The 14,164-nt window shown below is 42.6% G+C and overlaps 1 protein-coding gene and 1 long non-coding RNA gene across 2 annotated transcripts; both read left to right on the forward strand.

The window, feature by feature from the left end:
• The first annotated feature begins 250 nt into the window (after nucleotides 1-250).
• On the forward strand, nucleotides 251-2,922 carry LOC129740946 (geranylgeranyl transferase type-1 subunit beta-like). Its single transcript, XM_055732605.1, has 5 exons — nucleotides 251-505; nucleotides 562-811; nucleotides 883-1,033; nucleotides 1,772-2,089; nucleotides 2,157-2,922. Exons 2-5 carry the CDS (start codon nucleotides 681-683, stop codon nucleotides 2,682-2,684), a joined length of 1,128 nt encoding a protein of 375 aa, XP_055588580.1. The 5' UTR covers nucleotides 251-505; nucleotides 562-680; the 3' UTR covers nucleotides 2,685-2,922.
• A 2,618-nt stretch (nucleotides 2,923-5,540) lies between these two features.
• Nucleotides 5,541-6,056, forward strand: LOC129740949 (uncharacterized). Its single transcript, XR_008736397.1, has 3 exons — nucleotides 5,541-5,798; nucleotides 5,856-5,921; nucleotides 5,978-6,056. It is a non-coding gene; the product is annotated as an uncharacterized LOC129740949 (long non-coding RNA).
• The last annotated feature ends 8,108 nt before the right edge of the window (nucleotides 6,057-14,164 follow it).

Genomic DNA, 14,164 nt, shown 5'->3' on the forward strand with positions numbered 1-14,164 from the left:
TTGAAATTGGAACAGCAATTTTTATTACAGCTCAAATCATCTCTTTCAACTGCTGTGAATTTTATTTCTCATCTTGACCGAATTTCAAAATTTGTCTGAATGAAAACAATACAGAATGAGCGAAAATAACACATGCAAATATTGAATACTTTACGTGTTTTTTTTTTGGTTTGTATTTTAAAAATATCTGTTACTGAAAGCTTAACGTGCAAAAGGGTCAAACGTAAACAAAAAAAAATTACTTCAGAAACGGAGAGTTCAATTTTGCTGACGGAGATAAAAATTATCAGTGATTCAACATCATTTTAAAGTTGTTTTTTTGCATTTAATATTATTTTCAGGACGTGAATGTCTAAATCGACGCATTTATCTTAACTTCCTTATCCTCACGTTCTGTTTTCCCGCACTTGTAATAACTATCAAGTTCCGATTGCTGCATTCTTATCTCCGCATTATCGTTGTCTAGTAAGCTGATCATCACAAATTTTACATCTTAACAACTCAGGTACGGTTCATTTTTTTCTTAAACATTCGACTATCTACAAACACTTTTATCAACAGTTAAAGCTGAACCGGGCGAGCTTCTTATCTTAGCTAGCTACAGCATTATTACCCAGTGCAGGTTGGCGTACAGCGTCAACATCCGACTGTTGACAATCCTGGGGGCGCTAGCGAGTGTCATGATGGACAGCGACCGGACCACATCTTCAGCGACCGAAGCGGAAGAGATTCTCTTTCTGAAACATGCCAAATACTTTGTCCGGTTTCTCAATATCCTGCCGCCTCGATTGGCCTCGCACGATTCCACCAGGTAGTTGCTGCGCTAGCATTAAAGCTGTGAAATGTCTTTCTTAGGGTTGATTTTCCCGTTCATTATTCTAGGGTCACGATAGCCTTCTTCGCGGTAAGTGGCCTGGATGTGTTGGATGCCCTGCATCTGTTGTCAGACTCTTTCAAAACGGACATCATCAACTGGATCTACAAGTTGCAGGTGGTCCCGAAACCGGGCAACAGGCCTTGCGGAGGAATTCAGGTAAGTACTACTATCAGCGTGGGTCAATGAGGGCAAGGGGCGATGGTTCGGAGTTGTTTTAGGATTAATAATAAATTTCAGGGTTTTCGGAAGAGATGTTATTCCACGTTGTAAGTTATGTTTACAAAACAAAGTTTCTGGGATAATTGATATTGTTGTTTTGTCATTTCGGGTATACTGATATAATTTGCAAATTTTTTTGGCAACAAATTTGAATTTATTGAAAAAATAAAACCTTTTATTTATTTTTGACTATTTTTGTAGAAAATTGAAAATTCTTAAACTGTCTCTTGTATTATTTTGAAGGTTGATTTTGAGGACTAATACAATAGGATCTACGGTAAAAGTTTAGCTACTTCAATTTTCTAGGTTTAATGATCTTTTCCTTAATTTCTATTAAGATTTGAATACCGCATTCAGTCGGAATTTAAATTTATCAACTATTTCTTAAAATCCAGTTTCTATCATTCTCGAGCAAACTGGTGAATTACAAAAATCTGCTGGTATACCATATTGAATAATGAATATTAAAACTAATTTCGATTGCAAGAAACGGAGACCGCTCTCAACAAATCCACCGTTGAGTTTGTGATATGATTTCTGGAAACTATTATTTTGTAGAAGAAAGTGTAATAAGCTCCCCTCAAATTTACACAAGGTACTTTTAACAAAATTAAAAAAATAAAGTATCCTTGTGTAAAGAAATCAGGTAAATGCAATCATTTCGCTTTATTCTAGGGCTCCAGTACTCTCAACATAGAAAACGCTCCGGACTGCTGTGGACTCGATGCCTACCGGTGGGGTCATCTCGCCATCACCTACACCGGAATTGCCGTATTGGTAGCGCTCGGTGACGACCTATCCCGGCTTGATCGGCGTGCTATTATTGATGGTGTAGCAGCGGTGCAGCGTGAGGACGGAAGCTTCAGTGCAACCATTGAGGGCAGCGAACACGATATGCGGTTTGTGTACTGCGCTGCAGCTATTTGTGCAATGCTCAACGACTGGGGCAAAGTCAATAAGAAGAAGATGGCCGAGTACATAATGAAGAGTATTGTGAGTATACTTTCAAATATGTTCTATACTGATTTCAAAATTCATATTCGACAACAACACATTTTAGCGATACGATTATGGAATTTCCCAGCACTACGAAATGGAATCTCATGGTGGAACCACGTTTTGTGCTATCGCAGCTTTGCATTTGAGCGGACAAATGGGCGTGCTAGAGCCGGAAGTGAAGGCTAGCATCGTTCGATGGCTGGTATTTCGACAGCAAGACGGTTTTCAGGGCAGACCGAATAAGCCGGTGGACACCTGCTACTCCTTTTGGATTGGTGCTACGTTAAAAATTCTTGATGCTTTCGAACTTACCAGCTTTAAGGACAATCGGGAGTATGTTCTATCTACGCAGGATAAAACCGTTGGTGGGTTTTCCAAGTGGCCTGGCTCGCATACGGATCCATTTCACACGTATTTTGGTATCTGCGGTTTGAGTTTTCTGAAAGAACCCGGACTGCAGCAGGTAATGCCTTCGTTAAACATATCGCAACGCGCCTTCCAGAGACTTACCCAGCTGCATACAGAGTGGGAGCTGTATTCGAACGAAAGCAGCGTCGATAATAATGACATTCGAGTGAACATTGAATGAATCGTCCAGCTTTGTACCAGTGCAATTTTTTTTATAGCAAAATGTCTACCGCACACTAAATCTAGCATAGTTGTCTTAAAGTTCAATCACGTGTTGCCGATTGAAGTGAACTATGCTACAAGTTGTAAAATTCTTAGTTGCGATTATTGCGTGGCAAAATTTCATCAAATTGAAAAGAAAATGTAAGTATCCAATATGTAGGGACAATATTAAATGTAAAGAAATAAAGTGAAATCGACAAACCGAACAGCCCTTCTGTTATTTTGAAACTAATTGAAAGTAGCAGGACAACAACGACAACTTATTCTGTACTTATTTAATGAACGCCTCCTCAATTTAAATGATTTTGTAGTTTTTTTTTCATTCCTTTTTCGAGGTGAATTTTTCTCTTTCTTTAATTCACCTATGAAAATTCTTTTTACCTAGAAAAACGGTCAATTTTACGTTTTTGCGATTCACTGAGCAAAACGGTAGATTGTTCCGTTTTCCCATTCACAGACTCAATAGGTAAATGGCTAACTGGTTACTGGTTTCATAAATTGAAATAAAACCAAATTTATTCAAAATCTGATATTAATTTAAGACGTGCTGGCTAGATGAGCTTTGCTACACTTTCTAAAACAAATGAAGTATGTAAAAGTTATTGAAATGTTGTTTTTTTTTCGTATGTATGGTTTTAGATCAATTTCAACATTTTAAAATGAGAACTTAAGCAGGATTTTTAATTGCAGTACAAAGATGATTTCATCTAATTAAGTGAAACTTGATCTTCAAAAATTGTATCATTTAGGGGATGAATAAGTCGTAGATCATGGGTGGCCAAGATTCTAAACTGGTGGGCCAAATTTCCGTACTGAGATTGGCACAACAAATTTTCTTTAGTATTCAATGTACCTAAACGAATTTCATTGGGTTACTTGACGTACAAATTAAGCCAAATATTTTTACTCATACATCTTCTGGCCTGGCTCTAACCAGGCCCCGGCAACGTTATACAATCTGTTGTGGTATGAGCCTACTTGGTTGAATGATTCAACTGAATCAAAGCAATCGAAAGATTCCTTTTAATTCAACCACGGTACCACCGTGGAGGAATCTTTCGATTGCTTTGATTCAACGTTATACAAACCGTGTGGAGCACATCTATCAGATTTAAGCTTTTTTTGACAGATTTAAGCTTTCCTCATATTTAAGCTTTCATCTCCTATGCTCTCAAGGTAAAAAAAGCTTAAATCTGAGGAAAAAAAGCTTAAAAACGAGATTCACGAGCACATATTCAAAAGATGTTGGTCACACGATACATAGACAAATCGTGTAACGTTGCCGGGATCCAGACCCCGGCAATGTTATTCAAACCGTGTGGAGCACATCTCTCAGATTTAAGCTTTTTTGACAGATTTAAGCTTTTTTTTCTCAGATTTAAGCTTTCATCTCCTATGCTCTAAAGGCAAAAAAGCTTAAATCTGAGGAAAAAAAAGCTTAAAAACGAGATTCACCAACACTTCGTTAAAAGATGTTGGTCACACGTGTCATGTCCCGATAAATGCTAAACACACTGTAATGAATTTTTATAAACACTCATTTAAGATGAGATCTTTTACAGATCCGATCTATGTTTGATCGTGTTCGAAAGATCAATAAACGAGCATTCTGATCTCAGCCGTGACTAGATACGGAGACGATTATACGCGTGTTTTATTTTCTGCCGGAAACTCTAATTCCATTGGTTTTATTCTAAGTGTTTTATTGAATTGTGAACTATAAAGAGGACATAACAACACGATACATAGACAAATCCTGTATCGTTGCAGGGATCTGGGCTCTAAGCAGAGGGAGAAATTAGAACTTCAGGCTGTGAAGACAAAAAATTACCAAATTTATGTTTTGTGAAAAGCTCATGAGTGATTTTGAAATGCGGTGTAATTTTCAGCTCAAAATAACATTACATTATTTTTTACCTTCTCACTATCATTTAAGTGTACTGAGTTATTCGAGTTCTTTCGTAATTTATGAGCTTATTTATTTATTATTATTAAATCAACAGATCATATATTGATCCAAATGATATTTAAAAATTGAGAGACTAACTACAAATACAAATCTACTCTGAACTTAGAGCACTAAGAATTCTTCTTCGGAATACAACCTTCGAAACGTCATCAAAATCAAAATGCTCAGAGAAGCGGTTGAAAGTCTAAATGACGCCAATTATTGCAGAGTTGGCCCCGTAATTGTTTAGTCTAAAAGAAACAAAGAGCTGAAGATCCCGATTCCTCAATGGAAGTACTTCCAAAAGTGTGGGAGAGTCGATTCTTGATGAAAGCAGATCAGCGACGAAAGACGCAAGAGTGGCAGTCCTGCGGGCTTGCAGCGTGTCGATGTCGATCAAGTCACAGCGGTTTTCGTAGCTGGGAAGTCGAAAAAGTTCTCGCCAGTTTAAGAGTCGAAGGGCATATCTTAAAAAACGTCGTTGGATGGCTTTGATGCGATCAGATTCTTTTTGATAATATGGGCATCAAACCGCAGAAGCATATTCAAGGATCGATCGAACCAGACTACAGTAAAGACTCTTCGGGCAGAAGATGTCCTTAAAATCCTTCGTCACGCGCAAAAGAAGCCCCAGGCTTCTGGAGGCCTTGTCAACGATATAGTTCGTGTGAGTCTCAAAATCCAGCCGCACGTCAAGAAACACACCATGATCTTTCACGTGTTGAGCTCGAGAGATTGCATCGTTTCCAAGGAAATAAACGTGTTGCGTGGGATTATAGCCCACAGATTGGGTTTCTAGTTTGAGCTTGTAGAGAGAGGGCGATAAACGTCAAAAGAGAAGAAACGAAGAAAATCGTTAGCGTTTTGTAACGGTCGTGAAAATTTTTCCTCGCGTCAGTATAACTGCTTAAAAGTTCGCAAAATATTATATTCGGAGTGAATTAGGCTCGATTAGTTCTTTCATTGAGTAAGTTGTTGCCTTTTTTTTTATAATTATATTGTACTAATTAAAAAATCCTCCAGATCCAGCAAATCGCCAACTTACGTTGTTGAGGCGTGTTTTCGGCAAAGCCACTGGGGCTTATTGAACGGCTTATTGATTGGATAAAATTGTCCTATTGCCAAGTAAGTTTCTTCTCGCCGGATAGATTTATAAATTACTAAATTTATTATTGTAAACAGGCGCTAGGCAGTTTGCTACCGTAACCTGGCACTCGAGTAGAGCGGAAGTTAGTAGGGGAACTATTTGTAAATGACAAATTCATTATTGTATTTCCTTAAATTTAATAAAAATGCTTTTGCAGTTGAGTCCTGTCGAGAACAGTTTCCCGTCATTAAACGGCATTAAGTCTATCCGAGACAGACTACAAAAAACCCAAACAAGCTCAAAAATAGCCTGCGGAATGAGTGCTACGGATTCCAATCAACATAACCTGCAAATTTCATCCCAGCATAATTGCGTAGGATGCACGCAGTCGGATGAAATCCAGGATATGGTGGCATGTGACGAGTGCTCCCAGTGGTGGCATTATAATTGCGCCGGAGTCAATGCCTCTATTGCCGACAAATCGTTCCGTTGTGCCCAAAGTTCCGGAAAATCCAGGAAAACGAATACTTCTTCGTTCCATACAATGCGATCCACTTCCTCAAAACATTCAACATCTTCACTGGCCCGGCTCCGATTACAACAGCTGGAGGAGCAAAAACAGTTGGAAGATAGACTGAGGAAAGAAAAGGCAGAGCAAGCAGAAAAGGATCGCTACTTTCTGGCGGAAAAGCACCAACTAGAATTGGAATTGCTGCGCGAGGGATCTCAAGCGGGAAGCAAACGTAGTTTCGAGTCACGTGAGCAGCTGACCGAAAAGTGGATCTAAAGTCAGGACATCGGTAATGGAAACCTGTTGGCTTCATCCACTCCTGTAGCGGCGCCGGTACATACTGGTGCGGGGCCGAAAATCTTACAGCTGCCAGCGATAGAGGAGGAATATTGTTTACCGGAAGATTCACGAATAGTCCAAGGAAGGCGACCAGAGACAGCAACTAACAAGAAAGGCAGCATAGGTTACGCTGAACTTCCCCCAGCAGCACTGGGCACAAGGGAGTCTAGTTTTTCCCGGAATTGTTGGCCAAATTCTGATGTTCAGCGTCATTCTTCGCATCCATTCAGTATGACAGTGGATCAAAATCCCCAGCCGAGATCTTCTTATGCAGAACTATTAGAGCTGGTAGATGTTTCCGGAAGTTTGTGGTGTCGAGAAAATAACCCCCCTCCAAATTCTCCACCTCTGCTCAACAATCAACTCGTTCAGCAGCAGCCTGTACTGCTCAATGCCCAGCAACTCGCAGCAAGGCACGTCGTATCCCGGGATTTACCCAGATTTTCGGGTGATCCATTAGAATGGCCGGTGTTCCTTAGCACTTTCGAATCGACCACGGCCATGTGCGGAATTCAACCAGACGAGAACCTGGTTCGCCTTCAAAAGTGCCTGGTAGGAAGTGCGAGAGAAAAAGTTCTGAACCTGCTCACAATTCCATCAGCGGTTCCAGAAATTACTGCTACCCTCAGGGAAGAGTGTGGCCGACCCGATCAGTTGATACATTGTATGCTGTCTAAAATTCGCCGTGGCAGTCTGCCAAATGCGAACAAATTGGAAACTCTCGTTAGCTTCGGACGTGAAGTGAGGAATTTGGTGACGTACATTGAAGCCGCTCGTTTGCAGTCCCACCTAACTAATCCGGAGCTCCTTTCCGAACTGGTGTTTAAATTGCCTCCAAGTTTACGCCTCGAGTGGGGAAAACTCCTAGAAAACGTTTCGGAGCCGTCGCTAAGGGATTTCTGCAGTTATGTGTCATCGCTCAGAACCGCTGCCTGCAAAGTCACTCCACCAGCCGACCTCGCAATGGATGGTCAAATTCGAAGAGGAATCCGCAAAGAAAAAGAAACAGGCTTCCTCAATACTCATCAGGAGGTTTTCTCGAAAAAGGAAAACACTTTGCCGAAGCAGAAAGGAGATCCCAGACCCTGTTTAGCGTGCGATAGGAAGGGCCATAGGGTCCGCGACTGCGAGAGATTCAAGAAATCTTCGTTAGACGATCGTTTGAAAGTAGTGCAGGAGAAACAACTGTGTCGACGATGCTTGGCACCACACGGCAAGTGGCCGTGTCGAACGAGACAACCCTGCGGTGTGGACGGTTGTCAGGAAATGCACCATATGTTGCTTCATTGTAAACCATCGCCATCAACCTCGTATGGTGCATCCGGAAATGTAACAACACATCGACACAAACAAAATTCCACGCTCTTCAAAATCATACCGGTTGTGCTACATGGGAACGGCAAGTCTTTATTGGTCCACGCATTCCTCGATGATGGGTCCGACTTGACTCTCATCGAAAGCAAAGTCGCCGATGAACTGGGCCTAGACGGAGTAGAAAGACCTCTATGCATAGAGTGAACAGGTAGCGTAACACGGAATGAAGATTCTTCTCGTGTCGTACAGCTGACGATATCCAAGCCGAAAAGTGAAGAAAGACATGCCCTGACAAATGTGCGCACCGTTCCAGATTTGGGATTACCGAAGCAGTCGTTGAACTACGACCAATTGGCAAAAGATTTCCCCCCTCTTCGTGGTCTACCGATTTGCAGCTATACCGATGTTACTCCCAAAATATTGATTGGAGTCGACCATGCAAGACTGAAGTTAACGCTGAAAAGAAGAGAGAGAAGTGCTGGTGAACCCGTGGCAACCAAGACGAGATTAGGCTGGGTTATTTTCGGTGGACAGAGTGCTACGAATAATCTCGCCCGAACCATGGTCCACACCTGCAAGACGACGAGACGACGAATTACACGATCTTGTCAGAGAGTATCTAGCAGCCGAAAGTATGGGCATTGCCGAACATGCTCCGCCAGAAACCAGCGAAGATCAACGTGCCCGAAGAGTCTTGCAAGAAACTACAAAGCGCACTCCGTCCGGGAAATACGAAACTGGTCTCCTCTGGAAAGTCGACGGTGTGAGTTTCCCATTCAGTTACTCGATGGCCGAACGTCGCTTACAATGCCTGGAGAGACGTCTTTCAAGAGATCCAGCATTGAAGGAAAACGTGAAACAACAGATCCAAGAATACCAGAAACTTGGCTACGCATATAAGGCAACCGAAGATGAACTCCGAGAACGGGATCCGAACAAGGTGTGGTACCTGCCCATTGGTGTCGTCCAGAACCCCAGAAAGCCTGGCAAAGTCAGGGTAGTCTGGGACGCCGCTGCGTCCGTGAGTGGAACATCACTCAATTCAATGCTCCTCAAAAGGGCCTGACCTCCTGACGCCCTTGCTGAATGTTCTTTGTCGATTTCGTGAGAGGCAGTACGCAATTGAAGGTGACATCCGCCAGATGTTTCACCAGATTTTGATTCGTGGTGAAGACAAGCAATTCCAGCGTTTTTTGTGGCGTACCGATCCGAAAGCACCTCCTGACGTCTACATTATGGATGTGGCCACGTTTGGAGCGACGTGTTCTCCCTGTTCCGCTCAATATGCGAAGAATCTGAACGCCTCCGAACATCGTGACCGTTATCCAGAAGCAGCAGCCGCCATCGTAGAAGGCACGTATGTCGACGACTTTCTCGATAGCAGAGATTCAGCGAGAGAAGCCGTCGAAATTGCGCAAGGAGTGGCCACAATAAATGGTGCAGCTGGCTTCCAAATCCCGACGTGGCAATAGAATTCCATCGAAGTTCTTCGAGAGATCAGCAACGAAAGCGAAAACTCCACGAAACGTTTTTCTGTGGATAGAATGACAGCAACGGAACGAGTTCTTGGGATGGTTTGGCGGCCAAGCCCAGACGTCTTCGTATTTGAAAATGTATTTCGTGATGATCTTCAGACACTGCTAACCGGATACATCATTCCCACCAAACGTCAAGTTCTTCAGGTGGTAATGAGCCTTTTCGACCCCCTGGGAATAATCGCAGCCTTCACCATCCACGGAAAAATCCTCATGCAGGATATATGGAGGTCAGGTGTGAATTGGGACGAGTCTATCCTGTTGACGGATTTCGAAAACTGGAAGCGCTGGATAGGAGTGCTTCCCGATTTAGCGAAGGTGACGATTCCAAGATGTTATTTCCCGAACTACGATCCTGTTAGCTATGATTCTCTGCAACTGCACATCTTCACAGATGCAAGCGAGACAGCTTACGCTTGCGTAGCATTTTTTAGAATCGTCGATAGAGGATCACCGAGATGCTGTCTAGTAGCTTCGAAGGCGAAAGTTACCTCACTTCGACCACAGTCGATTCCTCGGAACGAGTTGAATGGTGCAGTCATTGGAGCGCAACTAATGGAGTCTATTGTGGACAGTCACCGGCTGAAGATATGCAAGCGATATTTTTGGACCGATTCATCCGTAGTGATTTCGTGGCTTCATGCCGACCCACGAAAGTACCGGCAGTATGTAGGATTCAGAGTTGGTGAGATCTTATCGAAAACTCAAGTCGACGAGTGGCGCTGGATAGCGTCAAAGCTGGACGTTGCGGATGCTGCGACAAAGTGGGGCAGTGGTCTCAATCTCGATCCGGACAACCAGTGGTTCAAAGGGCCCGAATTTTTATACCTACCAGAATCCGAATGGCCATCACGTAAGTTGAATCTGCCGGAACCAACCGAAGAGGTTAAGAAGGTGTGTGTGCATCGTGAAATAGATCAACCCCTTATCCCATACACTACCTTCTCACAATTCGACAAGCTCGTCAAGCACAGAGCCTATTTGTTTCATTTTTACCATCGCTGTCGAACCAAAAATAGAACTGAGAGTACCGTACTATCTGTGTCGCTAGAGCGAAAGGATTTCGAGCTGAGGTTTCCTTGTGGAAAATGGTTCAAGAACAAGAATTCGGTGATGAACTTACGATTTTGCGAAGGAACATGTATCTTGCTTTTGAGAAGCGCAAACGATTGTTGAGATCAAGTCCTATTTTAAAACTCAACCCGATCTTAGACCCAGAAGGTATTTTGAGAGCCGAAAGCAGAATTGGTTCGGACGCGCTCTACTATCCGTACAACTTTCGTAATCCGATAATTTTGCCGAAGAGCCACCATGTTACGGAGCTATACTTCTGATGAAGTATCATCAACGCTTCGGACATGCCAATTCACAAACGGTCCTGAATGAAATAAGGTACACCGGGGCAAGTGCAAACGGTTTTCACCATAGTTTAACTTTCACATGTCCTAGAAAAATATGTATATGTTCAAAAATTATCAATTATCGTTAGTTGCATCACTAAAATAGTTCTCAACAAATTTCCGTTGGAAGTGAAAAATTTAAAAATTTTGGTAAAAAGTAACGGTGCTTTTGTGAAAAAATTTCTAAATTTGCACTTGCCCCGTTTATGGGGGCAAGTGCAAACGCAATACTTTTTCCAAACTAATTCACAGATGAGTCAGTGTATCGGTCTTAAAATGAATTGAATACATGTTCCGGTACGTTTTATTAACTTTTATTAATATGTTTGCTGTTTTCTTGCAATATCAATAACTTTTTGGAACTCCATTTTTGGTGACTGTTGTTTTAAGCAAAAGACCTTCGTTTACTAAGGCATTACGGAACTTTGAATATCCGCTTCAAATACAACACTTTGAATACTTCTGACTATTTTAATATAATGCTGAACCATTTTGGTCATGAATTTTCTGAAATGACTGATTTTACATGGCTTAAAGGTGCGTTTGCACTTACCCCGGTAGTGTCGTTTGCACTTGCCCCGCAGTGTGGGTTGACAAGAGCGAATATTATTTTCACAACTTTCGGGGTGTACTGAAAATTTATCATAAATTTTCTGCTTTCACTTGAATATCGGTCTCAAACACGCACCTTTGAACGAAAACTCGGATTTGAATGCACTTTTTTATAGCCAAAATATGCAAAACAAAAACACACTGTTCATGTCTAGTACGTACTTAAATTTGTGTGTGATCAAACAGTGCAGTGTTTTTAGTGAAAATTTTAAAGAGAGTTTAGTTTATCTATGTCAGATTGTTTGTTTGGGTCTAAACAACAATTTCTAGAAGAAGAAATATTTTTTACTTTTTTTGTAACAGAGAAAAGTTGAACGTTTGCACTTGCCCCGAGTTTGCACTTGCCCCGGTGTACCTTACAACAAAAGTTCTATGTGCAAAACCTTCGTACTCTTGTGAAATCCGTGGTCAGAAAATGTATGTGGTGCAGAGTTTATCGGGCCAAGCCAGCTGTACCAAAAATGGCCCCGCTACCTCACCCCCGAGTTCGTCCGTATGTCCGGCCTTTTACGTTCACCGGGGTCGATTATTTCGGACCCATTGTAGTCAAGCGTGGTCGTAGCAATGTCAAACGTTGGGTGTGTCTGTTCACGTGCTTGACAGTACGCGCCATCCATCTAGAAGTCGCTCACTCATTGTCAACCGAATCGTGCATCCGAGCCATTCACCGCTTCGTCGCCAAGAGAGGACCGCCACAGCATATCTTTAGCGACAATGGCACAAATTTTCGAGGTGCTGCCAACGAGCTCGCAATGCAGATGAAAGCCATCAATAAGGAGGCCGCCAGAACGTTCACCAACGCAGAAACTGAGTGGCACTTCAACCCGCCTTCCACCCCCCACATGGGTGGGGTGTGGGAAAGGAAAGTCCGTTCAGTGAAGGATGCTTTTAAGGTAGTTGCACCACGGAATCGATTAGACGACGAAGAACTCTTAACGTTTCTGGCTGAGGTCGAGATCATCGTCAATTCGCATCTTCTTACATTTGTGCCACTGGACTCTCCGAATGATCCTGTACTTACTCCTAATTGTTTCCTGCTTATGACATCGAGTGGTTCCTGTGCACCGAAGGTGGAAGTGGGTTCGACGAGTAACCTGAAAGCTAATTGGAGAACGATGGAAGAAATATTTAATCAATTTTGGAAACGCTAGATCGGGGGCTATCTACCAACGATAGCAAGGCGGACCAAATGGTACCATGATGTTCGACCGTTGCAGGAAGGAGACCTTCTTGTAATCGAGGACGAGACCGTGAGGAACGGATGGTTACGAGGGCGTGTAAGCCGTTCTTATCCAGGATCTGATGGGCAAGTTAGGAGAGTAGACGTAGGAACTAGCTCAGGGGTATTACAGCGAGGAGTTGCCAAGGTAGCACTGTTAGATCTAGATGTGACAGGTAAAACCTACTAGCGTAAGGTGTTACGGGCGGGGGTGTTGCGTGGGATTATAGCCCACAGATTGGGTTTCTAGTTTGAGCGTGTAGAGAGAGGGCGATAAACGTCAAAAGAGAAGAAACGAAGAAAATCGTTAGCGTTTTGTAACGGTCGTGAAAATTTTTCCTCGCGTCAGTATAACTGCTTAAAAGTTCGCAAAATATTATATTCGGAGTGAATTAGGCTCGATTAGTTCTTTCATTGAGTAAGTTATATTGCCTTTTTTATAATTATATTGTACTAATTAAATAATCCTCCAGATCCAGCAAATCGCCAACTTACGTTGTTGAGGCGTGTTTTCGGCAAAGCCACTGGGGCTTATTGAACGGCTTATTGATTGGATAAAATTGTCCTATTGCCAAGTAAGTTTCATCTCGCCGGATAGATTTACAAATTACTAAATTTATTATTGTAAACAGGCGCTAGGCAGTTGGCTACCGTAACCTGGCACTCGAGTAGAGCGGAAGTTAGTAGGGGAACTATTTGTAAGTGACAAATTCATTATTGTATTTCCCTAAATTTAATAAAAATGCTTTTGCAGTTGAGTCCTGTCGAGGACAGTTTCCCGTCATTAAACGGCATTAAGTCTATCCGAGACAGACTACAAAAAACCCAAACAAAACGACTAAGAACGGGCGTCGTTTGCGGGAAATTTATATTACTGCGCATTTACTACGGTTTAAAGGTAGTTATTTTATTCACATAGTATTCGTCTCACGACATAACTTGACGAACATAATTTCTAAAATTCACTTGGTCCATGGCAACCGTTCTCCAATTTCTCGGGCAACCCACGTTCGCCAGATCACGCTCCAATTGGTCTAATCACCTCGCTCGTTGCGCCCCCGCTCGTCTTGTTCCTACCGGATTCGTAGCGAACACCTGTTTTGCAGGACAGTCATCCGGCATTCTCGCAACATGTCCCGCCCAGCGTATCCGGCCAGCCTTCACCACGTTCTGGATACTGGGTTCGCCGTAGGGTCGCGCGAGCTCGTGGTTCATCCTTCGCCTCCACACTCCGTTCTCCTGTACGCCGCCAAAGATGGTTCTTAACACTCGTCGGGCCCATAGAGAAGGAGTTTTTGAGCTTAGTGGCTGCTTTAGAGATGATTTTCATCCTCGACTGTAATACCGTTTAAAGCAAAGCCCAGTGGTGAAACATTCCTGATAGAACAATCCACTTGATCGTCGGTTATTAAAGATGTATCAAATTATTTGATTCAAATATGCACGAGAATTTATTGGCAAAGAGATCGCAGAT

This window comes from Uranotaenia lowii, chromosome 2 (assembly GCF_029784155.1).
Source record: "Uranotaenia lowii strain MFRU-FL chromosome 2, ASM2978415v1, whole genome shotgun sequence".
Lineage (NCBI taxonomy): Eukaryota > Metazoa > Arthropoda > Insecta > Diptera > Culicidae > Uranotaenia > Uranotaenia lowii.

Bases quoted from the DNA above. Each gene is read 5' to 3' on its own strand.
- LOC129740946 (XM_055732605.1), top strand. From the start codon at position 681: ATGATGGACAGCGACCGGACCACATCTTCAGCGACCGAAGCGGAAGAG. The intron at 1,034-1,771 runs GTAAGTACTACT...GCTTTATTCTAG, and splicing joins GGCCTTGCGGAGGAATTCAG to GGCTCCAGTACTCTCAACAT. The intron at 2,090-2,156 runs GTGAGTATACTT...AACACATTTTAG, and splicing joins AGTACATAATGAAGAGTATT to CGATACGATTATGGAATTTC.